This window comes from Microcaecilia unicolor, chromosome 7, assembly GCF_901765095.1.
Source record: "Microcaecilia unicolor chromosome 7, aMicUni1.1, whole genome shotgun sequence".
Lineage (NCBI taxonomy): Eukaryota > Metazoa > Chordata > Amphibia > Gymnophiona > Siphonopidae > Microcaecilia > Microcaecilia unicolor.
The window spans coordinates 126,489,301-126,515,825 of NC_044037.1; the positions used below are offsets into that span (position 1 = coordinate 126,489,301).

Here is a 26,525-nt window from a genome sequence, read left to right on the forward strand (position 1 = left end):
CTCAGCAGCAATTGGAGAAGTGGCAGGCGTTACCCTTGCTTTTGATTGGGCGCATCTGCCTTTTGCGAATGGTAATTTTTCCAAGATGGCTGTACATGTTTCAAATTTTGCCACTGCAGCTATTACAAAAGGACTTGCAGCACTTCAATCATCTCGTTTTGCGGTTCTGCTGGACTAAGAAGAAAACAAAGCTATGCTTTTCTCATTTGATGGGTAACTGGTCTCAAGGTGGGTTGGGCCTTCCCAATATAAGACTTTACAATATTGCATGTCTCTTGTGTCATGTTCAAGATTGGCTCTACTCCTCTAGTTACTTTACACCTCTTGCACTCGAGTTGGCGTACTTTGCCCCATATAACTTGTTATCTGTACTGCACACGGAGAGATCTTTGATTCCTAGATATTTTAGGAATAACATGCTCTTAGGCCCTCTCAGGGAAGTATGGAGGTTTCTGGTGAAAGGATTAGGAGGGGACCCACAAGTCACTGACCTGCTACCTATAAGAGGAAACCCTGCTTTTCCCCCAGGATTGGACAATCCGACCTTCATTCAGTGGCAGCGGTCGGGCTTGAAAACCTTGGAACATATCCTAGATATGGAGGGAGGGTTGAAGTCTTTGATCAATTAAAAGGCCAGGACTGTATTAGATGGGGAGACACTTTTGCATATTGTCAGGTCAAACATTACATTTGGTCCCTGCCAATGGGAGCTCTGGGGTTCCGGAGTGGGGGCAAGCTTCGAGACTTTTTTGAGACAGTTGTTGAGGGTGCCCCCACGATATCCGAGTTGCATAAGGCCTTATGGCAGTTCTGGGAAATCAAAGGGGTAGATGAAATCAAACTTAAATGGGAACAGGACGTGGGGGAGAAGTTGGACTCATGGGGCTTTTTGGCTTCTATTAAGAGTATCCCACGCCTTACTAGCAGTGCTATTTATAGGGAGTGCTCTTTTTGTGTCTATTACAGAACTTATTTATCCCATGTTCAGCTTTTTCGGGCGGGACGCATTCCATCGCCAACTTGTTTAAGGGTAAATTAGCGGACAACACTTTTTTCCATGTGTTTTGGGGATGTGTGGAGGTAAGGCGATTTTGGCACCTGATTACTTGACTACTTGGCATCAATTTTTTCTCGTAGGATCACTGGCTCCCCACTCCAGTTAGTGCTGGATTGCCCGGGGGACTTTCGAGGCCCTGCAGCAGAGAATAGACTGATGTTTCGTAAGCTGTGTCTACGGTCCCATGTAAGCCACATTGAGCCTGCAAATAGGTGGGAAAATGTGGGATACAAATGTAACAAATAAATAAAAAAAAATGTAATATTGAGAATTTGTTTATTTAATCAGTAATTTGTTTGGTTACCATACTTTCCATCAGTTTGACTGCTAATGGGATGGATGCTACTGGACGGTAATTGGTGAGGTCATTTGTATTTTTCTTGGTATCTTTTGGTATAGGGGTGAGTAAGATGTCCATTTTCCTTTGGGAAGAGTCCTTGTTGGAGCATGAAGTTTATGTGGGATGTGAGGTCTGTTATGAAGCAGTCGGGGGCGGATTTTATAAGGTAGCTGGGGCAGGCGTCCAGTTTGCAGTGGGTGTTGGAGAACCTGTGGATCGCATGGGTAATTGTTTTGGCCGAGAGGGGAGCGAAGTTTGACCAGGTTTGGTCCACTGGGTATTCTCCTGAGGTGGGGTCCAGACCATCGATGATGTCACGCTAGTGAGGAAAAGTGAGCCCTTGGGCCACTGCCGAGGAGCGGCAGCGGCAGGCAAATCACCCAAACAGGAGGCAAGGCAGACCACAGACAGACGGGCACAGGCCGGACTGGAGCAGCTGGACTAGAACAGAAGCACTAAGCAGAAGCAGGAGAATAGTCCATGAACCAAACAGAGTCTTACTGGCAGGCAGCAAAGCAGAAGGGAAACCAGGAACCCAACAGAGTCTATAAATTGGCGACCATCAGTAGTAAACCAGGAATCCAGCAGGGACATGGGCAGGCAGCAGACAGTAGAATAAACCAGGAAACAAGCAGAGTCTTGGGCAGGCAGCAGACAATAGAATAAACCAGGAAACAAGCAGTCTAAGACAAGCAAAGCAAGCTTTCAGGGCAGGAACCGCAACAGACCAACAAGGACACGAACACAACTGAAGACCTCTGTTGCCAAGGCAAAGCCTGAAAGTTCCCAGGTGCTTAATAAAGGCAACATACAAGGGAGTACACCAGGTAAGGGTGCTGCTAAGTTCCAAAAATCCCAAGACAGTCTGGAAGGCTGGAAGATCCGGACCGGACCGACATGGCTTCTGGAACATGGGAAACAGCAAACAGACAGTCCCTTGCAGCCACTAGGTCTAACCACCAGGTGGCGAGATGCATGACAGCATGAAACATGGACACAATCGTGACAGATGAAGGTTTCGATATTTTTCTTGGTATCTTTTGGTATAGGGGTGAGTAGGATGTTCCCATTTTCCTTTGGGAAGAGTCCTTGTTGGAGCATGAAGTTTATGTAGGATATGAGGTCTGTTATGAAGCAGTTGGGGGCGGATTTTATAAAGTAGCTGGGGCAGGTGTCCAGTTTGCAGTGGGTGTTGGAGAACCTGTGGATCGATGGGTAATTGTTTTGGCCAAGAGGGGAGCGAAGTTTGACCAGGTTTGGTCCGCTGAGTATCCTCCTGAGGTGGGGTCCAGACCATCAATGAAGGTTTCGATATCAGTAGTGTTCTGAGGAAGTGTGTTGCGTAGTTTTGCAAATTTTTTCATTGAAATATTTGGCACGTTTGTCTGCCGTTGGAATGTCTATGTTGGTTGTGGTGACCGAGGTAGTGTCTAGTAGTTTGTGTACGAGTTGGTATAGTTTCTTCGTGTCTTTGTGATCTGGTCAAATTTTAGTTTTATAATTTGATGTGGATGGATTTGTTCAACATGCTGGTTTATCAATAAAAATTGTTGAAATAAATTGACAAGATAGCAGTAAGTGGGGAACACTATCTGTTTAATTTTACCATGAGAAAGACTGGATTTAGATGGGAATGAGTAGATAAGTTCTGGGAAACTAACTTGTTGCAGGTACCTGGACTGATCAGGTATAGAATCTTGATTTATCCTGTAACCATGCCATCTAGATCTAGCTCTGTTAGTAATGATCACTGACTGGAATGTTGAATTGAGTTTCTAGAGCCTTGGACTGTGAACCTATTAACCAGGAACACAAAGCAAAATAGCATAACCATTTGTCGAAATTTACCTATAGCTGCATTAGTATGGCAGTAATATCATAAGCAGGAGAGAATGGGAAACAGATGGCTCTTTGAAATCAGACCAAAGGACACCCAGGTTTACTGATAGTAGCTTAAAGACTCGACACGGCACCGTGTTTCAGCTTACTTCCCATTCAAATGCTCACAGGGGGTGAAGCCAGAGCAGCCACGTACTCAGTGCTATTCTATAATGTAGATGAGCAACTTGCACAGTTACACAGGCAACTTGCAGAACAATAAGTTATATGCCCCAGAAATGATCTACTCATTCCCTTGTAAATCCAGTTTTTCTCATGGTAAGATTAAACAGAGAGCATCCCCCACTCGCCGCAATCTTGTCAATTTAAATCGCACTAGCAGCACTTCCTTATCATATCTGCCTATTCCAGCAGGATATATTAATAACAGATGAGCAGTAAACAAAACAGAAATTATTAGAGGATGGCGGTATTTTTCTATTCTAGGAGAACTGGGCTGCAAAGCCATGGGGGGTTTGGGGGAAGAGGGAAACACGTCAGCCCAGCCCCTTTAGGAAGTGGCCTGGGAGCATCCTAGGCTGGAAAAATAACACTGCTTACGAGGTTCACAGTTCAATTTTATTTAATATCCTGCAAATAAAAGTAATTATCTAAGCCCTTTACAATCAATCATAATTGAGTTGAAAAGGGGGGATATATATACAAAAGGATGCATGGGATACAATGGGAAAGTAAATATTAATCTAACAAGAGAAAACTAAACACTTTAATCAAGGGAGGGGATACAAAAGGTAGGTAGGAGTGGTGAAAAATAAACTGGCAGGACTATGAAGGGGAGGTCTTCCTACAATAGATTGTCGAAAAGGGGGGGCCTAAACATCACCTAGTTTCAGGTGGAAATGCATTAGAGAAGAAATGGGCTTTGAGGATAGCCTTAAACCTTAGACAGTTCTGTTCACAATTGGAGAGGAATATTATTCCAGAGGGCAGGAGAGACAACCAAAAAGAAGGATGTGTAAATGGATTTGGAGGTAGGAAGGTATCACTAGAAGGTGTTGTTAGGAGGAACATAGAGAATGGTTTGGGAAGTAAGGAATACATAAGTTCATAAGTACTGCCATATTGGGACGGACCAAAGGTCCATCAACCACAACATCCTGTTTCCAACAGTGGCCAATCCAGGCCACAAATACCTGGCAAGATCCCAAAAAAGTACAAAACATTTTATATTGCTTATCCCAAATCACAAAAGAGAGGGTAATATAGCATACAAGTATACAATATAGACAAGAAAAAGCAACACTGGGCCTTCAAGAAAGAGACAATGGCAGTCTTTTATTGTGAAAAAGACCTGACACGGGACATGTTTTGGCGCACAAGCACCTGCCTCAGGGGTCAAAGTGTGTCTTCACAATATATGAGCACATTCCAGCAATAAGTTGCTTGAATAAGAAGAAGGGGACTGAAGAACTTGGAAAGTTACAATAATGAACTTGAAGATAATCTGGTACTGTATTGGTAACCAATGTTCAGCATGAAGTAACAGGTTGATGCTATCAAATTTCCTTGTGCTGTACATTAATTTGACAGAGGTGTTTTGGATGAGTTGCAATTGACATAGTTGGTATTGTGGAAGGTCATGGAGTATAGAATTACAATAATTAAGGCAGGTGGATGAGGAGACAGAGTGAAGGTCTATCAAAGTGGGATCCTGCAAGGTGTATTTGTCAAAGAGCAAAGAACGATTTACTAACAATGGAAGAAATATGATTTTTGAAGGTAAGGCAATTGCCAATGAGGACTCCAAGAAATTTAACCTCATCCTTAATTGGGATGGGTATACCAGAAATGAGGGAAGCAAAGGTAAGACAAGAGGAGCTGTCTGGGTAACCCTCCATTTCTTGCAGACTACTGCATTTACTTTAGAACTGTTACGCTCCCACTTTTACAGCAGTCTACAATAAAGGTTGGAGCTCAGCAGCTCTAATAAGAGTGTAGAATACTGTAAAAACGGGAGCTCAGCAGTTCTAATAAATGTGTAGACTGTTATTAGAACTGCTGAGCTCCCGTTTTTACAGTATTCTACACTCTTATTAGAGCTGCTGAGCTCCAACCTTTATTGTAGCCTGCTCTTGGGGAAGGCTTTCCTCAGCCATCATCTTTCACAACATAATTTCAAACCAGGCAGATGGTTGGTGATACCAGAAAGCACCTCCCACAATAGGCAGCTTGCTTCTGAGGCTCTACTTCTATCAGAACTGCTGAACTCTCACTCTCACTGTGAGCCTGTACTCCCATCAGAACTGCTCAGCTCCCACTCTCACTGTAAGCCTGACTTATAGATGTCCAGGACTTCACTCCCGAGCATCTGACTGTGAGGAACCTATATATCCTAAATTGACACCAAAATGAACATAATCAAAATACTTCTGGTAATCCCTTTCACTGATCCACCTAGCACTATCCATCCCACTCACAGAACATTACTTCATACCCACCCTACAAAATCACCAAAGACTGATCAAACATTCCACACTCCACCAAACTGACTCTCATCACACTAAAGGAAAACTATCTAAACATGGACATCACCAACAAAATGAGAGGAAAGACCACAACAAACACACATCACCTAAGGAACGACAACTAACAAAAATCCACATAACACCAAACCTAGAAGCCCCATACTAAAACATCCAGGTAGGCTACATCAATGCTAGATCCATAATCAACAAAACAACAACAATATCAGATTGGATCACCTTAGAAAACCTCAATCTCATCTTTATCAATGAAACATGGATTCACAACCAAAACGACCCCATAATCCTTGAACTGTGCCCGCCAGGTTACAAAATCACCCACCGAACCAGATCGGAAAAGAGAGGTGGAGGCATAGCACTAATATACATAGAAAAATTCACCACCAAACACCCCAACTAGAAATTGCCTCATTTAGAATCCATAACAACTCCCTAACCGATCACCTGAAGTGTGTATTATTCTACAGACCACCCAGCAACTGGAAGGAAAATCAGCCCACCTTCATGGACTTCATATCAAACAACTGTGTAAACAACAACAACATATTGCTACTAGGCGACATTAACCTTCACCTAGAAGACCCCAACTCCACAAATGCACTTGAATGTAAAGACTGCCTACAGTCCTGGGATTTTAAATGGCCCCACATGCAAACTACCCATGTCAAAGGACATGCATTGGACCTCCTATCACATAAACTATTAATAACAGACATCAAATGGACAGCAATACCTTGGACTGACCATTACAATGGCGGAAGAAGGGTTCAAAAAGTACACCAGAACATACTACTTACACTACAAGAGGGCAAATCAATCCACAAATATTCTGGCAACAAATATACGACAACGAATGGACAACACACACTGATTCCATACTTTATCTCAACCACTGGGATGGCAGATGCAACAGCATACTAAACAAAATAGCACCCTTAAAAATAAAAATATCAAAAAGACAAAACACTATACCTTGGTTCAATGACGAACTTAAAAAACTCAAAACACAATCTAGAAAACTTGAACGAGTATGGAGAAAGACAAAAGATGAACACAAACTTAACGCATGGAAACAAATACATAGAAAATACAAATACGCAATAAAACAAATCAAAAGGTCCTACTACAAAACCAAATTAGGACCGGACTACAAAGATATGAAGAAACTATTCCAACTCGTAAATAAGTTACTAGATACCACCCCTATCACCACAACCAACACAGACATCCCACCCGCAGACAAACTTGCTAATTACTTTAACGAAAAAGTAATAAAACTACGCAGCACACTTCCTCATCACAATACCGACATCGAAATCTTCTTCAACGATCTGGACCCATCCTCCGAAGGATACCCAGCTGATCACATTTGGACAACATTTAATCTCCTCAGCACTGAATCAGTTACACAAGCGACTCACAGGTTCGCCAAGACCCACTGCAAACTGGATACATGTCCCAGTCATCTACTCAAGTCTGCCCCAGACCGCTTCATAGCAGACCTTACATCCCATGTAAACTTCATGTTACAACAAGGTCTCTTCTCTGAGGAACATGGCAACATCCTACTCACCCCAATACCAAAAGATGCCAAGAAAAGCACAAACGATATCACCAATTACCGCCCAGTTGCGTCTATCCCATTAGTAGTAAAATGATTGAGAGCTTCGTGACTAAACAGCTTACGGAATACCTGGGCAAGTTCTCAATACTACATAATTTGCAATCAGGATTCCGATCCCACCATAGCACCGAAACTGTCCTAGTCACCCTCCTGGCCAAATTCAAGCAGGAGATTGCCACAGGCAAAATCATCCTCCTCCTCCAGTTCGGCATGTTGAGCGCATTCGAAATGGTAAACCACAACATACTACTAAGAATACTAGGCCACTTCGGGATTGAAGGAAACGTACTTAACTGGATCAAAGGCTTTCTAACCACCAGAACTTATCAAGTAAAATCAAAGTCAAACATATCACCACCGTGGAAAGCAGTCTGTGGAGTCAAGGATCACCATTATCACCAATACCCTTCAACATGATGATGATTCCACTGGCACAGTCCTTATCCAACCAAGGCCTTAACCCATTCATTTACGCAGATGATGTTACAATACACGTCCCCTTCAGACATGATCTGACAGAAATAACCAACAAAATCAACGATAGTCTGAACATCATGGACTCCTGGGCAAAGTCATTCCAACTGAAACTGAACACTGAAAAAACACATTGCCTCATCCTCTCCTCTCCATATAACAAATACAAACCCACAACCATAAATACTCCAGGACATACCCTCCCTACCGCGGACAGTTTGAAAATACTCGGTGTCACACTCGATCACAACCTTACCCTCGAGAGCCAAGTAAACTCTGTAACAAAGAAAATGTTCTATTCAATGTGGAAGCTCAAATGGTTAAAACCTTTCTTCCCAAGAGCAACTTTTCGATACCTAATACAATCAATGGTCCTAAGCCATGCAGATTATTGCAACAGAATCTACGCAGGCTGCAAAGAACAACTCATAAAAAAACTCCAGACAGCCCAAAATACAGCAGCCAGGCTGATATTCAGCAAAGCACACTTCAAAAGTGCCAAACCCCTCCGAGAAAAGTTGCATTGGCTCCCAATCAAAGAACGGATCATCTTCAAAATCTGCACCTTAGTCCACAAAATCATATATGGTGTAGTCCCAGAATACATGACAGACCTCATAGACTTACCAATAAGAAACAAAGTCAGATCATCAAAATCTTACCTAAACCTACACTACCCAAATTACAAAGGACTGAAATACAAAACAACTTACGCAGCCGGCTTCTCCTACATAAGCGCACAACTATGGAATGGGCTCCCAAAAGCTGTGAAAACAATCCACGACCACTTGAACTTCAGGAAATCACTAAAAACCAACCTCTTCAAAAAGGCCTACCCCAATGACCCTACGTAACTACTACTATTTAACATTTCTAGAGCGCTACAAAGTGTACGCAGCGCTGTACAAACACAGAAGAAAGACAGTCCCTGCTCAAAGAGCTTACAATCTAATAGACAAAAAGTAAAGCATTTAAATTTAAAATATTTAAGCAGTCAAGCACAAGAGAACAGTCACAGAAGGACAGAAGATGTTGAAGGGTGGTCAACCTCTTCACCTCTTCACCTACCAACACAGCATGACTATGATCGAACAGGACAACACGCAATCTTCATCCATTCCGACCCTCCACTTATACCTCATATGATCACTATACAACTTTGTATTTGTTATCCACCGACTCGGCAAATGCCTTTGATGGTACTATGTAAGCCACATTGAGCCTGCAAATAGGTGGGAAAATGTGGGGTACAAATGCAACAAATAAATAAATAAATCTCTATACAACTGCATACATGGCTAGATCATGTGCTTATGATGCTGGATATGGATGGAGAGGAGGGAAGAGAGCGGAAGTGAGATAAACATGGATGGAGGGGCAGAGAGGGAGGAAAAATGCTGGACATGGATGGAGGAGAGGAAAGAGAGAGGAAGGAGATGCATATGGATAGAGGGGAGGGAAGAAAGAGGAAGGAGATGCATACTGACGGAGATGAGGGAAAGGGAGCTGATGAGACAGGGAAGATAAGAGTGTTATCCACAGAGATAGAGAATGGGGGAAGAGGAGAGGTTGGTTTAGGAAAAAAGATAAGAAGCTCAGTCTTGGTCATGTTAAGTTTCAGATGGCGGAGAGACATCCATGAAGCAATGTCAGACAGGCAGGCTATATTCATATCTGGTGGTATTGTAGTAAGATTTAGGAGTACTGGAGAGACGTTTTTGATTATGTACAATTGATATTACAGAAAACTATTCCCTTTGACTTGGAACTAGCACTACTGCACAAGCTGGTTCTGGGATCAGAAGACAAATTGATGGCTTTGACTTTTGTAGCGGCAAGAAAGCTAATTGCCATACTTTGCATTGTTATTTGAATATTTTTACTGTTGTAATTATCTATTGCTTATGTTTGATTTATTCGTACTGTACACTGCTTTGAGTGAATACTTTAAAAAGGCGGTAAATAAATCCTAATAAATTTGGGGGATTGAGAGGGATACCAGACCTCCAGCTGTTGAAAGCCAAACTAGGGTGTATTTGTGAAAAATATAAACTCACAGCTTTATATTGTAATCAATGGAATTCATATAGGCAAATGTGGATCCCTGAATCTTTTGGATGTTCCTTCTTTTCATTCATCTATTTGGAAGAATATAGTGCTTCGTTCTTTTATATAGTTGGCCCAAAGCTACTGAACACCTTGCCTTCTGCTGAAAGATCAGTGAGAAATATGGAAGCATTTAAAAAGATTTGGAGTTATTATCTGAAAACCTTAGAAAGGAGGGGTGAGGGTTAGGGGAAGGAATCAGGTTGGGTAAGGGGACAGATTATGTAAGTTGAAGGGCTCATGGGTCCTAATGTTTTCAATGATTGAAATGGTTATTTTTGGTGATTATTAGATCTAATGGGCTTGTCTGGAATGGTGTTTTGATGCCCCTAGCGCTGTCTCTTTTTGCAAAACAATTCCCTGCAGAGACATTAGAAGTTATCTTCAGTATCAGGATACTCACCGCCCCCACCAATGCTTTCTTCTTGGCCAGCTCCACAATCTGCACTGCAATCTCCTCACCACAGCGCCGCTGTGCCTCATATGTGCTGGCACCTAGGTGTGGGCAGCAGATCACATGTGGATGGTTCACAAGCACCCAGTCTACAGGGGGTTCCTGGAGATGGGTGAAAGGGTATGGTTGAGAGAGGAAAAGAGTGACTTCCTCCCCTCCCCCACTCCCAAAGACCTCACAAGTGCTCAGAATTGACAGGAATTAGGTGACAAAGATATGCATATCACATCTACACAGTTCTAGTAACCCTGGGGGAAAATGAAGTTTTTCTAAAGAGTAAGGGGCCATGCATTTGATGTAACACCTTCTGAGGTACAATCAAAGTGGTTTACATATAGTATATGCAGGTACTTCCTCTGTTCCTACTGGGCTCACAATCTCAGTTTTGTACCTGGGGCAATGGAGGGTTAAGTGATTTGCCCAGGGTCACATGGAGCTGTAGTGGGAATCAAACCCATCTTCCCAGTTTATCAGCCCACTGCACTAACCATTAGGCTACTCCTCACTCTGACTATAATACCTTTAAAGGACTATATAGACTATGATACCTCTAAAGGTCCACCAGAAGAAATTGTAATAAATGAGTTTTAAGACCATGCAGGTCCCTTTTTTAGACAGTGAGGCTTATTTTCGAAAGAGAAAAACGCCCAAATTCCGACCTAAATCGGGAGATGGACGTCTTTCTCTTGTGGGTGCCCAAATCGGTATAATCGAAAGCCGATTTTGGGCGTTTCCAACTGCACTCCGTCGCGGGAACGCATAAAGTTGACGGGGGCGTGTCGGAGGCGGGACTGAGGCGTGGTTATCGGCTGAGCAGAGATGTGCGTGCTCGGCCGATAATGGAAAAAAGAAAGGCGTTTTCAGAGAGAATTTAGGTCACTTTTGTTGGACCCGTTTTTTTCACGAACAGGTCCCAAAAAAGTGCCCTAAATGACCAGATGACCACCGGAGGGAACCGGGGATGACCTCCCCTGACTCCCCCAGTGGTCACTAACCCCCTCCCACCAAAAAAAACGAATGTTAAACACTTTTTTTCCAACTTGTAAGCCAGCCTCAAATGTCATCCCCAGCTCCATGACAGCAGTATGCAGGTCCCCAAAGTAATTTTAGTTTAGTTAGTGCTGTGCGGGACCCATGCAGAGAGGAAAAATCGGAAGAAAAAAAAAAAAAAACAAGCAAGTGCAGTCAGGGACGTTTAAATTACCAGGATAGTAAAAGGGGGAATCGAACCAGCAACCTTCTGATTACACGCTCAATGCTCTAGCCAGTGAGCCACATTATTCAGGTGCTTAGAGGTCCTTCCCTTTCCATTAAGTCCCTCCAAGTTTCTGTCAGCCAATCACCGCTGTTTAGCTGACACAGATGTCAGCTAAATGAGCTGTGATTGGCTGACAGAAACTTGGAGAGACTTAATGGAAAGGGACAGATGTCTAATCAGTGGTGCACTGGCTAGAGCACTGAGCTTGTAATCAAAAGGTTGCTGGTTCAATTCCCTGTTTTACTATCTTTTAATTTGGACGTCCCTGACTGCACTTGCTTGCTTGTTTTTTTTTTTTCTTCCGATTTTTCCTCTCTGCATGGGTCCCGCGCAGCACCAACTAAAGTAAAATTGCTCTGGGGACCTGCATACTACTGTCATGGAGCTAGGTATGATATTTGAGGCTGGCATAGAGGCATCTCAGGGGGACCAGTGCACTACGAATGCTGGCCCCTCCCACGACCAAATGCCTTGGATTTGGTCGTTTTTGAGCTGGGACGCTTCGGTTTCAATTATCGCTAAAAAACAAAAACGCCCAGCTCAAAAAACGCCCCAATCCAATGTATTTTCGAAAAAAAAGATGGACGTCCATTTTTTTCGAAAATACAGTTCGGCCCGCCCCTTCATGGACCCGTTCTCGGAGATGGACGTTTTTACAAATGGGCGTTCGTGTTCGATTATGCCCCTCAGTATATCCCACAGGGTGCAGAAGCTGAAGCTATACCATTCTTGGGGTCTAAACCTACCAGCCTACACAACTGCCTTGAATATCATATTTTTCTAAACATTAGCTGCCATGCCCAAAATAAATACAGATATTCAATACCAGTATCTGGAGAGCATCCGGTATTGAATATCCAGATTCAGCACTGATAGGTGCCCTAGCCCTTATATGGATAGTGGTGATATTCAGTCTGCTATCCAGATAGCTAACCAGATAAAGTTAGAACAGCCTTTTTGCTGTCCTGCTTTTATCTGGATAGTTATCCAGTTAGCACACTGAATAGTGCCACTAACCAGATAACTTGTGGTTCTGCTCCTGCAAGTTAGTGCCGAGGTGCTCTGTAATGATATTCAGCAGCACTATCTAGACAGTGCCAATGAATATCACAGGACAGCCTTGGCTAAGGGAAATATCCAGCTATCCAGATAACTTCTGGTTCTGCTCCTGCAAGTTAGTGCCGAGGTGCTCTGTAATGATATTCAGCAGCACTATCTAGACAGTGCCAATGAATATCACAGGACAGCCTTGGCTAAGGGAAATATCCAGCTATCTGCTGGAGTTATCTGGATATTTCCCTTTGAATGGCAAAACCCACAGTGATCAACTGTTGTTTGTTTCTGGATAACTACAACAAAGCCACTGAGGAGGCAGCTGGAGAAGGTTAAAACACAAAAAAACTTCTGGTTTCCATCCAGCTTGGATTGCGTTTTTTATTTGTTATTAATCAGGAGCAGATCACTACATACCCCCCCTGAAAGTATGAAAATGTTCAAAATATGGCTGTCAAATTGATTACCAACTTTAAAAATTTTGATCACATAACACCTTTATTACAACAAGAACATTGGCTTCCCATCAACCATAAAATAACTTAATATTATGTTAGTTCACAAGGTACACAACTCAGGTTTTCATTATACCTCTCCAGATTGCTAATATATTCCCACTAGATCTTTAAGATTCTCCCAACAAAACTGTCTTGTTATACTATCATTTCATATTAACTGTTTAGATACTATCAAAATAAAAATATTTAGCATAACCGGACCCACATTTTGGAACGCTCTTAAACATTCTCTGAAGAAATGTAAGAAGACTTTAAACTGTTCTATTTCAAGGCACCTTTGCATGATTGAAATATCCCTCCTCACCTCCACAGCCTTTGAGAGTTTAGGTCAGAATTCTCCCTGGTATCACTTCAATAAAGATACTATATTATTTTATTTACTTCATTTACCACTGTATTTAATAATTTATTTGTTTTTATTGTATTATAATTTTCTTTATAACTTTTCTTTTTTTTTTTAATTGTAATTAGTTTATCTCATTAGCTTTTGTCAAAGCTATTTTGCATATTTTGACAGGTTGCTATGCCCACTTCCAGTACCAACAACCAATCAGAAGTAAGGACATACACAAGCCCCACCCACAGCTGCCTACATGCTGTCCCCTTTGATGATGCTCCAAATCTGGCATCACAGCCCCACTCAAGCCACACCTCTGTTGCATAACTCTGCCCCTAACCCCACCTTATTTGCATACCCCCATCCCAAATCCCACCCCTTATTTTACATAACCTGCCCTTTTTGTGATGTCACAGGAAGCCATCATAGCCATGCCCCTTTTCCCAAGATGGTGACTATCACTGGATGCACTATGTCACTTCCTGTTTTTCACTACTGGCTGCCATCTTGGATGGGGTCACGTGATGGGAAGTGACATCAAAAAAACCTTGACATCGCCCCCTACAGCCTCAGATGAATATGCACATGCACAGCTTAACTTTTTTCTCACAAGAAAGAAAATAGGCATTTTTAACTCACTGTTTTATTTTTATTTTTTTCTTTCAAAAGGATACCTTGTATTTATTTTAAGCTGGATCGAGTTAGGGCTGTCTGCTTTTAAGAACAAAAGGAAGAAATAGCGTGCTGTACAAAGCCTCCCTGCTTTTTCAAGAGATCGCAATGGCTCTGTGTGAGCATACAGCATAATGTTCTTGGCTGTGTAAAATCAAACAGTCTGCAGCCAACACAGCAACCCTCCCTTCCCCTAGCCATCAGCCTGATTTGTCTGCAGCCTTCAACCCCCCCTTTTTTCCCTCCCAAGCCATCCTCCATAGAAAGAACTAGTGTGAATGCTACAGGGCTGTTCCAAACATACAAGTTTTTTTTTTTTAAAGTAAAGAAACAGCGATGAAAATTAGTGACAGAACAAAATGCTTCAATTGTAAACCGCTGCGTACGACTGGTAGCGCTATAGAAGTGATTTATAGTAGTAATTTATAGTAGTACAGGTTGTTCCTCTCTGCTTTTTCAAGAGATCACAACATCTCTGTGTGAGGTGTCTGTACCCACCCTTCCCCACACAACAAACAGGCAGAGAAAAAACCTCCAGACCCACACATTTTACACTATTTGCAACTCTAAAACACCAGTTCTAATTTTACATTACGTTTACCAAGACCTCTGGATCTACAAGGCACTTGGGGAGTGGGTTTGGTGGAAGTAAAATACCCAGACATGTGGCACAACATTACAAAAGACCAATTTTACGTCTTGATGGTGTATGAAACATTTGTAGTAGGGAGAGGTTATTACTCGAGCTTGGAAACTTTATCAGAAAGTATGAATGATGAAATAGTCGTTTGCTAAGATAAGCAACTCATATTAATCTCTTATGACCCTATCAGGCGTAGAACGATAATGAGAAAAACAGGCACACCAGCGCTCATCTGAGCAGATGACAATTAGCAATCATTTTAGGTTTAGAACGGTTTTACTAGTAGTGCAAGCTTGCAGCTGGTTTTAACACTTTGTACCTCTAAAAAGACATCATGGAGCATCAGTTAGTAGCGGATCATTTTGTACCGCTGCTGCGTTGTGTACCGGTTAAAGGGAAAAGCAACAAGTTTGTCACCTTCACATATAATAAACCCCGTTATGTTCCTGTGAACAAGCACCACAACAATATTATTTTCTATAAACGTGGAAGATGTAATGGGGCAATTTGACAAACTGAGGAGAAGCAAATCGCCTGGACCAGATGGTATTCATCCCAGAGTACTGACAGAATTGAAAATAAACTTGCAGATCTATTGTTAGTAATATGTCATTTATCTTTAAAATCAAGCATGGTACTGGAAGATTGGAGGGTGGCCCCAATGTAATGCTGATTTCATTCCGTTTCTCTGACTCATCAGCTTTGAATACCATTTCTGGCACCGGTATCTCTACCAAATCTTCCTTGGTGAAGACCGAAGCAAAGATTCATTCAATCTGTCCGCTATGGCTTTGTCCTCCCTGATTGCCCCTTTTACCCTTCGGTCATCTAGCGGTCCAACTGATTCTTTTGCTGGCTTCATACTTTTAATATACCTAAGAAAACTTTTTACTATGTGTTTTTGCCTCCAAAGCAATCTTTTTTTCAAAGTTCATCTTTGCCTTCCTTATCAGTGCTTTGCATTTGACTTCCCATTCCTTATTCTGTTTCTTATTATTTTCAGTTGGATCCTTCTTTCATCTTCTGAAGGATTTTCTTTTAGCTCTTTTTAACCATGCCGGCTGTCACTTGGCCTTCCTTCCTCCTTTTGAAATACATGGAACATAACTGGCCTGGGCTTCCAGGATGGTATTTTTGAACAACATCCACACCTGATTTAAATTTTTGAACTTTGCAGCTGCTCCTCTAAGTTTTTTTCACCATTCTTCTCATTTTATCATAGTCTTCTTTTTGAAATTTAATGGCTAATGTATTGGATTTCCTGTGTGTACACAGTGCGTGTGACCTGGATTGGCCACTGTTGGAAACAGGATGCTGGGCTTGATGAACCTTCGGTCTGTCCCAGTATGGCAACACTTATGTACTTATATTAAAACTACATATTACATATTTAACCACTGTTGTCTGTTAAATGCATATTGTTTCTTATAGGGAAGGCTTATATATTTTACAGGTTTTTTGTTTTTTTTAAGGGGAGAAGTTTCTAAAATTTTTACAGGGGTGGTGAATTTCACAGAAACCTCCGTGGGCTTTTCTTTAAGAAGTTCCAGTAAATGCCTGTTGCTCGTGTTGCCAACTACTGTTGAGGGCATATTTAGTTCAGCCAGGGATTGCATGAATTCTTCCCAACCTCTGGGTTTCCTTTGTTGGGAAAGAGCTTATGTCTGTGTAGCCCCGCAAACTACGTTGAACAGATTAGACCCGCTGACAAGGTACCCCTTTATACAAAAATCCCAATGGCACCCCAGATCGCCACATCCTTGTTTCTGGATAGCTTATTGAGCAACATATCAGCATTTTTCCTATAACACGCACCAATTCCTTTTAACACTTCCTGATGAACAGGGTCAGGCGGGCCATCATTATCTAGTGACACCTCCATCTGTTTAGGACTTTGTTGGGGAGATACAAATTTATTTTTTCTCTTTCCCTTTCGCCCTGTCTGGCAAATGACAGGTAGCGCCGTAACACAGCTGAATAAAGTTTGGCCTTTCATAGTCAGTTAGTCCTGAACTTTGAAGAATACCGCTCATTTCTTCATCAAGCCTTTGAACGGCATCTGTTCTAATATTTTCATGGGGTGCCGGAGGACTTCTTAAACAATTGAGTTGCCGGCTAGGGACCAAGTTCATCTTTTCAGTGTACTGCATTGCCGATAAGGCTTGTGATCGGCGGTAAGGCAAAGCTTAGAAAGGGTCCGATAAAACCTCCACAGTGCATCACCAGCTTCTTCTTTGTTTTTTTTTTCGTTTTTTTTCTTTTTATTTATAACAATTTTACACATATACTCAAGTATTCAACTTGTTTGAAAACTGATACATTTCACATCATATATTCAAATTTAAGTAGCAAATATGTGTGGCTAATACTACGCTCCCCTCACCACTCCCCTTATACAGCTTCCAACCCAACCTACAGCACTAGTGTTGAAATGTGCACTGCCCTATGAAGTCATGTACAAAAAAATCCAAAGCAGAATTTACTACAATCCAGAGGCAGTCGGAAGTTTAGGAGGCATCAAGCCTCTACTCAGGATCTCTAGAAAACATAATAAAACTCTAAATACAATATAGGTCGAAGAATGGCTCAGGGAGCAAGACGCTTATACCTTACACTGACCTGCTCACATTCGTTTTCAAAGAAACAAAACCATAGTTTCAGAGGTGGACGCTCAGTGGCAAGTGGACTTGGTGGATCTGTCAGCACTGTCTTCTTTTAACTACGGCTATAAATACATATTGACAATTATTGACACCTTATTGAAATATGCTTGAGCCATGTGTCTAAAAACAAAAACTGCCCACGAATTGGTTGAAGCCTCTGAAAAGGTATTTGGGCTGCACACCTAAAAAATACAAATCAACAAGGGTAAAGAGTTTTTAAATAAATCTGTACAGATGTTACTAAAAAGAAAAGAAATTTGTGACCAACAATGACGTAAAAGCGGCCATTGTAGAGAGGTTTAACCATACCCTAAAGTCTAAAATGTGGCGGTACTTCACATCACGCAACAGTTTTCGCTATGTAGATATATTGCAAGGCCATGCTACGTAGCTATATGGGATTCAAGACGATATAAAGTGGAATTATTCAAACAGAAATAAATTTCTAAGAACATTGATTTGAGAAGTTTACAGGTTACACTGTTCGGTGTTATAAATTTTCTATATCTAAGGGGAAGATGACGTTTTCAAGTTTCCTTATTTTGTCTAGACACTAAAAAAGCTGTTAGTTGAGCTGGTTCAAAAAAAAAAACATATTTAAGGGATTGGTATTTTACCACACATTTACAAGGAAATCTAAGAAAGAAAATTGCACCCAGCTGTAACACTGCTGGTTTCATCAAAAGAAATTGTCTTTGCCTCTTTTGTGTCTCATGAGAGACATCAGGAAATATCTGAATTTTTTGGCCTAGGAACACTTTGTCCTTATTTCTAAAATACATTTTCATTATCCATGACTTATCTGGTGGCAATGCCACCGTCACTATCAATGTTGTTGGAATAACAGGATCATCATCCAAAGATTCTAGTATAGCTGATATGTTCAAATCTTGCTTCTGGTTTTCTTGATTTAATATTGGTAGATAATAAACCTGGGGAAAAGGTGGAATCATCTCTTCTTTAACTTCAAATATTTCCATTAAATATTTCTTTAACATGTCCCTTGGAGACTTAGACAATTGTCTTGGAAAATTTAATAAACGAAGGTTGTTACTCCTAACTGAATTTTCCAATGATTCCGTTTTTTTTCTCAGGGAAATCAAGTCTTTAACCATAATCTCTTGTTGAGTATGGAGTTTTTTAATTTCCAAAATCATATCATTATCCGTTTGCTCTAATTTTTCAACTTTAGTGTCCAAGACTTTAGCTTTTTGTTCAAGAACTAAAATGTTCTGATTCAGTTTATTTACTTGCGGAGCAAATGTTTTTCCTAGACCCACTATCAAAGTCCATAGCGAATCTAACGTTACTTCAGTTGGTTTTTTTATTTCAAAGGAAAATTGTGTGGGTAATACCTCTTTTTCCGAAGATTTCTCCAGTATCAAACTTTCAGCTTCTTCCACCTTCGATGGAGTAGGTATTCACGTCTGAGACCTCAGCTCACATACAACTGGATCTATTTCCTCCCGGCTCTGTCCACTTGCACCACTTTGGGAAAGCAGGGCCAGAGACGCCTCGGTTGGTGTGCTGTATCCTGCAGGTTGCGGGGGTGGTTCCCTTAAGTCGGGGCAGTTATGCAAAAGGGGTGTGGCTTGGGCAGGGCTATGACTTCACATCCGGTGAGGTCAAAGGGGTTGGGGTGTGGGCTGTTATGGGTAGGGTTTGGGTATATCCTCATTTCTGATTGGCAGTTGGGACCAGAAGTGGGCATGGCCACTTATCAAAAATATGCAAATTAGCTTTGAAAAAGCCAGTGAGATATACTACTATTGTACTTTGTAAACCACCTTGAGTCCTAGGAACAGATGATACATCAAATGAAATTATTTATGTTTATTGAACTTCAAAGGGGAAGGATTACATTATTCTAATATCAGACTGAGAATATCCACGATCAAAAAGCATGGATAAAATGGCAGTGTAGAATTGTTTAAGAGAGTAAGAAATACACAGAGAATTCTTCAGTGACTGCCAGTGACCGGAAACCTCCTATCTCACCTCTGTGAAAACATCTAAAGCAGCACCCCCACACTGTCCAGACTGCAGTGCCCGAAGCAGGGCACCCTCATCCACGATGCCTCCCCGGGCACAATTTACAACTTGCACCCCCTTCTTACACATTGCAAAGGTCACATCATTCAGCAATCCTGTGAGAAAGAGACAAAGGCATTTGTATAAGAGAAACAGATAAAAAGAGAGAGAAACAGCACAAACATCATGCAGTCTAGCTGGGTATACGCCATTTACTGCCTTGGCTTCCTTACAAACCTTTTGAGTGTAAAAGTAGGAAATTCTGTTTTTCTGGGGCATGGCATATTGTTCTGCAGGATAATATGTCAGTATTTCTGAAAGAGTAAGTGCGTAGGGGTTGGAGCAACAGGCTGAGAACCAGGGAAGCTAGGGTTCAAATCTTTGCAGCCTTGAGAAAGTCACTTTATCTTCCATTGTCTTGGGTGCCTACTTAGATTGTAGGCCCTTGGGCAGAGACCTATTATATCTGAGTACTTTTCTCCACCATACAGTGCTACATTCAAATAGTTCTATACAAATAAGTATTATATTTATAGGATAAATTCACCAGTTCAGATTCAACATTACCCAACATGATACAGAAATTAGAAATAAACCTGGCAGACATCCTGTACCTCCAGTTCTCTAAGGGCCCTATTTATTAAGCCGTGCTAGCATTTTTAGTGCATGCTAAACACTAGAGTCGTCCATATGTTCCTATGGGTGACTTAACGCTTACCGAGCGCTAAAAACACTAACACACCCTTAGCATGGCTTAGTAAACAGGGCCCTAAATAATTAACTTTTTTTTGCATTTTCCTACGTTTAACTATTCACTCCTTCCTCCAGCTTATCTTCTTTTTTTTCCTCTGTTCATCTGCCCTCCCCATTTCTCTTTCTTCAGAAGGCACTTGATAATGAACCAGTGCAGTGACTTCATTAATTTATGAGCTGGCACTGGTGCTTAACTATGTAAAATCAGTGCCACAATGTTTTTAAATTGGCAGTGCTGAATATACGTATTAACACTGACTGAACTAGCTACTATCCATCTAATTTAGGCCTGCTTATGACCTGGATTGGCCACTTTTGGACTTGATGGACCTTCGGTCTATCCCAGTATGGCAACGCTTATATTCTTATGATGTTCAACAGAACCCCCTTCCCTCAGCCCTTCCTCCCACCACATACTGAACAATTTATAATATAAGAATAAAGCCAACATACCTTGCAAAGAAAACACACAAGAAGAAAACTCTTACACAAAAACTAGCATCCCTTATTAAGGACTTGATGCAACATATGAGCAGTTCAAAAACTTCCCCCACCCTTCTACCTCTAGGTATCTATCCCATATTTATTGAAATTGATGCCTGGTGTGATTTTGCATAGCCGTAAGGTTATATTTGTCACACAGCCAGCCCAATTGAGAGTAAGTGTCTTGCATAGTAGAAGGTTGAGGTTGTCTACATTGTTGTGCCAGCATCATGTGAGCTGATGTAAAAGCAAACATCATTAGTTTATCTCTTGGACCCTTCAGGCCCTCCATTGGGGCATTCAGGAGGGCTATTTCCATAACAAAAGGTATTGGAAACTCCACCAAAAGTTTGTACATAACCAACACTTTCTTCCAATAGGTCTGAAGAAATGGAAAGCCCCAATACATGTGGCCAAAGGTGCCCATCTCCCCGCACCCTCTCGAGCACCTCTTATCCCCTTTACCTTATCTATAAAAAAAACACAATTGGTGTTCTATACCTAATCTAATCTATTCTGGTATTTGTTGACTGCCTTACAGGTCCAAAGTGGTGTGCATAATTAAAGTACCAAAGTACAAATCAAATGTACATAAATAACAAAAAAAATCCAATAATACAAATTACAATAAAAAAGGAATTAAACAGCAAATATTTAAACAAATATTCTTTAAATAAAAATGTCTTAAGATTTTTACAAAACAAAATGTAAGAATTTTCAAGTCTTAAATCCAATGGCAAAGAATTCCAGTAAAAAGCAGCTAAATAAGAATATGATTGGTCTATACCAATGAACTAACATCTTTAAAGCATTTTCAAAGATTTGTGGTGCATATGAAATATGATGAATGCGTGTCAACATGCCATCCCATTCAACAGAAATATACCTACCTATATCCTTCTCCCACGCTAACGTATACTTCGCCTTCACCTCCTTAGCCTTGTGCAAAAGTCTGTAAATTTGGGAGATAAGGCCCCTGCAAGTGCCAGTGCCCAATAATTGCTCAAATTTGGTTTTAATTAGTTACCCAGATAGTCTCGCTTTTAAAATATAATTTTTCACCAGCAAATAAGGGAACAAATCCCCCCTGGTGTAACTGATCTTTGAGTTGGAGATCCGGAAACTCCAGAACCTGTCCACCCTCCACAAATTGTCCAAAACACAATAAGGTCAATCTCACCAACCTCCTAAAGACCCCTCCATCCTGCCCTAGTTGAAAGTCTTGTGTGTACCCTAGAGGCCTATAAAATAAGTCCTTTTCCTCCCTTCAGTAGTTTAAATTTTACCCCCCACCAAAGCCTAATTGTGGTTTTTATAAAAGGGTGATTGACCCCCTGTATTTCCCCAGTAGTCAAATCTACCCATGGCAAGTATCCTAAGCAGGGCAATCCTCAAGGTAAAGGGCCCACTCCCTATTCTACCACAACTGTTAAATTGTCTTAACTCAATAAAACTTTACTGAACTAAAATTTGGTCCCTTGTCCACTGACAGAATACAGGGGCTGAAGTAATCCCAAACAGGGCTACACGTCAATTAAAAATGTTAATTGTGCAATTAATTGTAATTAAAATTGTCAATGGCACAATTAATTGCATTGACTGAATGTAAAGAGTCAAAATAATTTTACATGTACAGCCCACCCCCATGCCCTCTGCCACCCCTATCCCCATTGCACTCTTACTTTGCTCTGTCCTTCTATCCTCTCAGCATGCTGCTCCCACTCCTATGGCACATGGTCACCTGCTCAACTTCCCTCCTACGGCACACATTCACCCAGTCCTGCTCCCGTCACCCCATCCCCATCGCATGCTCACTTTCTTCTGCCCCTTCTCACTCTCTCAGGTTACTGCTCCCACATCCATGGCACACAGACACCTTACTCTCTAACTAGTAAAAAAGGCCCGTTTCTGACACATATGAAACGGGCGCTAGCAAGGTTTTCCTCGGAGTGTGTATGTTTGAGAGAGTGTGTGTGAGAATGACTGTGTGAGAGAGAGAGAGTGAATGTGTGTGGCTGCGAGTGTGTCTGTTAGAGAGTGTGTGTGTGAGATTGAGAGTGTGTGCGAGTCAGTGGCGTAGCCAGAAGTCAATTTTTGGGTGGGCCAACAGGTTGGATGGGTGGGCACTAGACAGTGGTGTGCTGGTAAATGTTTAACAACAGGCTCTCTCCCCGGTCCACCTCTGCGCCCCCCCCCCCCCCCCACCTGTGCACCTCCCCTCAAAATTGCAGAGCTGGCTATAGCCGGGGAGAGAGCCTGGGGGGTGGGGGAGGCAATGCATTACTCTATCCAGGAAAAAAAACATTAAATGATCCCAGGTTCCAATCTAATTCATGTTTAATGTGGGATAAAATGCCATAAATAAGTAAATAAATATAAACTTTTAATGTTAAGCACCTGATTCTCAAAGTGGACATGTTCCAATCATTATAATGAAAATAAAATGATTTTTTTCTACCTTTGCTGTCTGGTGACTTTGTTTTTCTGATCATACTGGCCCAGTATCTGATTCTGCTGCTATCTGTCCTCTTTACTCCGTTTCCAGGGCTTCCTTTCCATTTATTTCTTTACTTTCCGCCTTTCTTCTTCATTTCTTGCTCTGGGTCCTCCGCAGACTTGACTGTCCAGTGGATCCAGCTTCTGCCTATTTTCTTCATTCCATGTGCAATTTTCTCCTCTCTTCCTTTCCCTCATCTCATCTCCTTCCTCACTCTTCCCTCCCCTCCATCCATGTCCAGCATTTCTTCTCTCTCCCTTCCCTCTCCTCCATCCATATCCAGCAGCCTCCTCTCTCCTGCCCTTCCCTCCATCCATCCATGTCCAGCAACCCTCCTCTGCCCCTGCCCTCCCCTCCATCCACCCATGTCCAGCAACCTTCCTCTTTCCTCTTCCCTCCCCTCCATCCACCCATGTCCAGCAACTCTCCTCTCTCCTCCATCCATCCATTCCCAGCAATTCTCCTCTCTCCCCTGCCCCCCACCTCCATCCATCCCCAGCAATTCTCCTTTCTCCCCTGACCCCCACCTCCATCCATCCATCCCCAGAAATTCTCCTCTCTCCCTTGCCCCCCACCTCCATCCATCCATCCATCATCCTCAGCAATTCTCCTCTCTCCCCTGCCCCCACCTCCATCCATCCCCAGCAATTCTCCTCTCTCCCCTGCCCCCCACCTCCATCCATCCATCATCCCCAGCAATTCTCCTCTCTACCCTGACCCCCACCTCCATCCATCCCCAGAAATTCTCCTCTCTCCCTTGCCCCCCACCTCCATCCATCCATCCATCATCCCCAGCAATTCTCCTCCCCTGACCCCCACCTCCATCCATCCATCCCCAGAAATTCTCCTCTCTCCCCTGACCCCCACCTCCATCCATCCATCCCGTGACTCTCCTCTCTCCCCTCCCCTCCCGCTCCCATCCATGTGCCAGCGATTCTCCTTCACCCCCATGCATCCTTCCCTTCCATTCCACCTGCCCGCCCTCTCTCTGACGGCAGCGCTTCCCAGACGCTGCCTACCACCGCCACGATCTACCTCCTCCCTCTGTCTCACTCTCAACAGCAGTGGTAGCGATTCAAACACGCTACCTCCTGCTTCTAACCCGGAAGCGGAGATGCTTCCGGGTTAGAAGCAGGAGGCAGCGTGTTTGAATCGCGACACTACCGCTGCTGTTGAGTGAGACAGAGGGAGGAGGTAGATCGTGGCGGCGGAGGCAGCGTCTGGGAAGCGCTTCTGTCAGAGAGAAGGAGGCAGATGCAGGATCAGCGCTGCCTGCTCCCTCCGCTCCGCTGCTGTGTGGGCCTGAACCCAAACTGGGTGGGCCTAGGCCCATCCAGGCCCACCCGTGGCTACGCCCCTGGTGCGAGTGCGTATGTGAGCCACAGTGAGTGTGAGTGTTTCACACAGATACAGTGTGTGTGAGAGAGAGTGTGTGTGTGAGACAGATAGAGTGAGAGAGTATGTGTGCGATACACAGACTCTCTGTGAGATCGAGAGTGTATGAGATTGAGAGAGTGTTTGAGAGTGACTGTGTGACACATAGAGAGTGAATGTGATACATTGTGAGACATAGCATGTGTTGTAGACAGTGTTTGAGAGTGAGAGAGACACTGACTGTGAGAGAGAAAGTGTGTGTGTGTGAGATTGTGTGTGTGACAGAGATACCTCCCCCTCCCTCTCTGTGTTCACAGGACCCCCTCCCCCTGCCTCTCCCGCTCTGTGGTCGCAGGACCCCTCCCCCTCCCTCTCTGGTCTGTCTCCCCCCCTCCTCTCAGGTCTCCCTCCACCCCTCCTCTCAGGTCTCTGGATCCCCTCTCCCCCCTTTGTCTGTGCTCTCAGGACCCCCTCTCCCCCTCCGTCTCTGGTCTCAGGACCCCTTCCGGCCCTCATCCTCCCCTCCCCCCTCTCAGGTCTCTGGACCCTCTCCCCTGTGGTCTCAAACACCCTCCCCTCTGGCCTCAGGTCCCCTTTCCGCCCTCGTGGTCTCAGGCCCCACCCCTGCCGCCATGCCCCTCCCGAAGTTGCAGCCGCTCACCCCTCCACCCCCCCAGGGTGCCACCGTTCCTTCCCCTCCCCCCCCCGAGTTTGCTGCAAGGTGCGTTTTATTATATAGGATGGGAATGAAGGGGTTAAAACTCCAGCCTGTATTGGTTTGAGAATGCTAACACTCGTGCTTCCTCTCATTCCTTGGCTATATAATGAAGCTTGACTTTGTCTCTAAACATAAATTGCAGAATGGAAAACATCATTGTTCTTTTTGTTATTGTTGAATGTATCTTTTTTCTGGATTCCACTGTCTGCCATAACTCTTGCTTAGCCTTGGGCTACAGTGGAGACATCTGTGCAGCACCCCCTCTTCCAACCCCCTCCCCCTGTTTCTTCAAAAACAAAACCAAAAAAAAAAAAAAAAAAGAAAACCTGCAAAAATGCTTTTAAAAAGGAAGCGGGGCACCGCAGGCAGCCATCGGCTGTCAGCTGTGTATCCGCTCCTCCTCTCACGTCGCTGTGCTCCTCCGGGGTTCTACTCCAGGGGCAGTGACGTGAGAGGTGAGAGGAGGAGTGGATGCAGAGCTGACAGCCGATGGCTGCCTGCGGTGCCCCGCTTCCTTTTTAAAAGCTTTTTTGTAAGGTTTTTTTTTTGTTTTGTTTGTTTTTGTACCGGCCGCAGCTGATGTCGGACAGAGGGGGGGAGCGGCGGCGACCTGTGGTGGAGGGTTGAGCAGTGGCTGCGGCGACCTTGTGGGGGGGAAGGGTGGTAGCGGAGGCAACCTGGGTGGGGTGTAGAGGTGAGGGGCGATGACTTTGGGGGGGGGGGCGTGACGAAGGGCGGATAGTGTGCCTCCAATGGGATGTCATCTCTCTGTATAAAACGCACCTCCAACGTGTCAAATAGGGTGAGCGATGTGATTCGGTGAATATCATTGCTCCGCCCTCAACGTCATCACGTTCCGACGCGAGGGCGTGGCAGACACTCATGGGCAAAAAGCGATCTACACACCTACATCTTCCGGTTTCAGGCTGCCTTCTGGCTTCATTAGAATGTTGGAGGTGCGTTTTATATAGAGAGATGCTTTTCTTAATCTTTTTGTGAGTTATTTTTATGCAGGTTATGTGCTAACATAGAGGCAGATGCACTAAACGTTTTTCATCGTTAAATGAGCCCTCAGGGAAGAATTTCCT

At 43.2% G+C, this 26,525-nt stretch overlaps 1 protein-coding gene across 1 annotated transcript in view; it reads right to left on the minus strand.

Annotated features, from left to right (window-relative positions):
- The window catches only part of LOC115474244 (D-3-phosphoglycerate dehydrogenase-like), a 239,423-nt gene that overhangs the window by 135,878 nt on the left and 77,020 nt on the right, over positions 1-26,525 (minus strand). Inside the window, 2 exon segments of the mRNA XM_030209629.1 lie at positions 10,387-10,539; positions 19,580-19,728. Coding sequence (XP_030065489.1) covers positions 10,387-10,539; positions 19,580-19,728 — 302 coding nt within the window.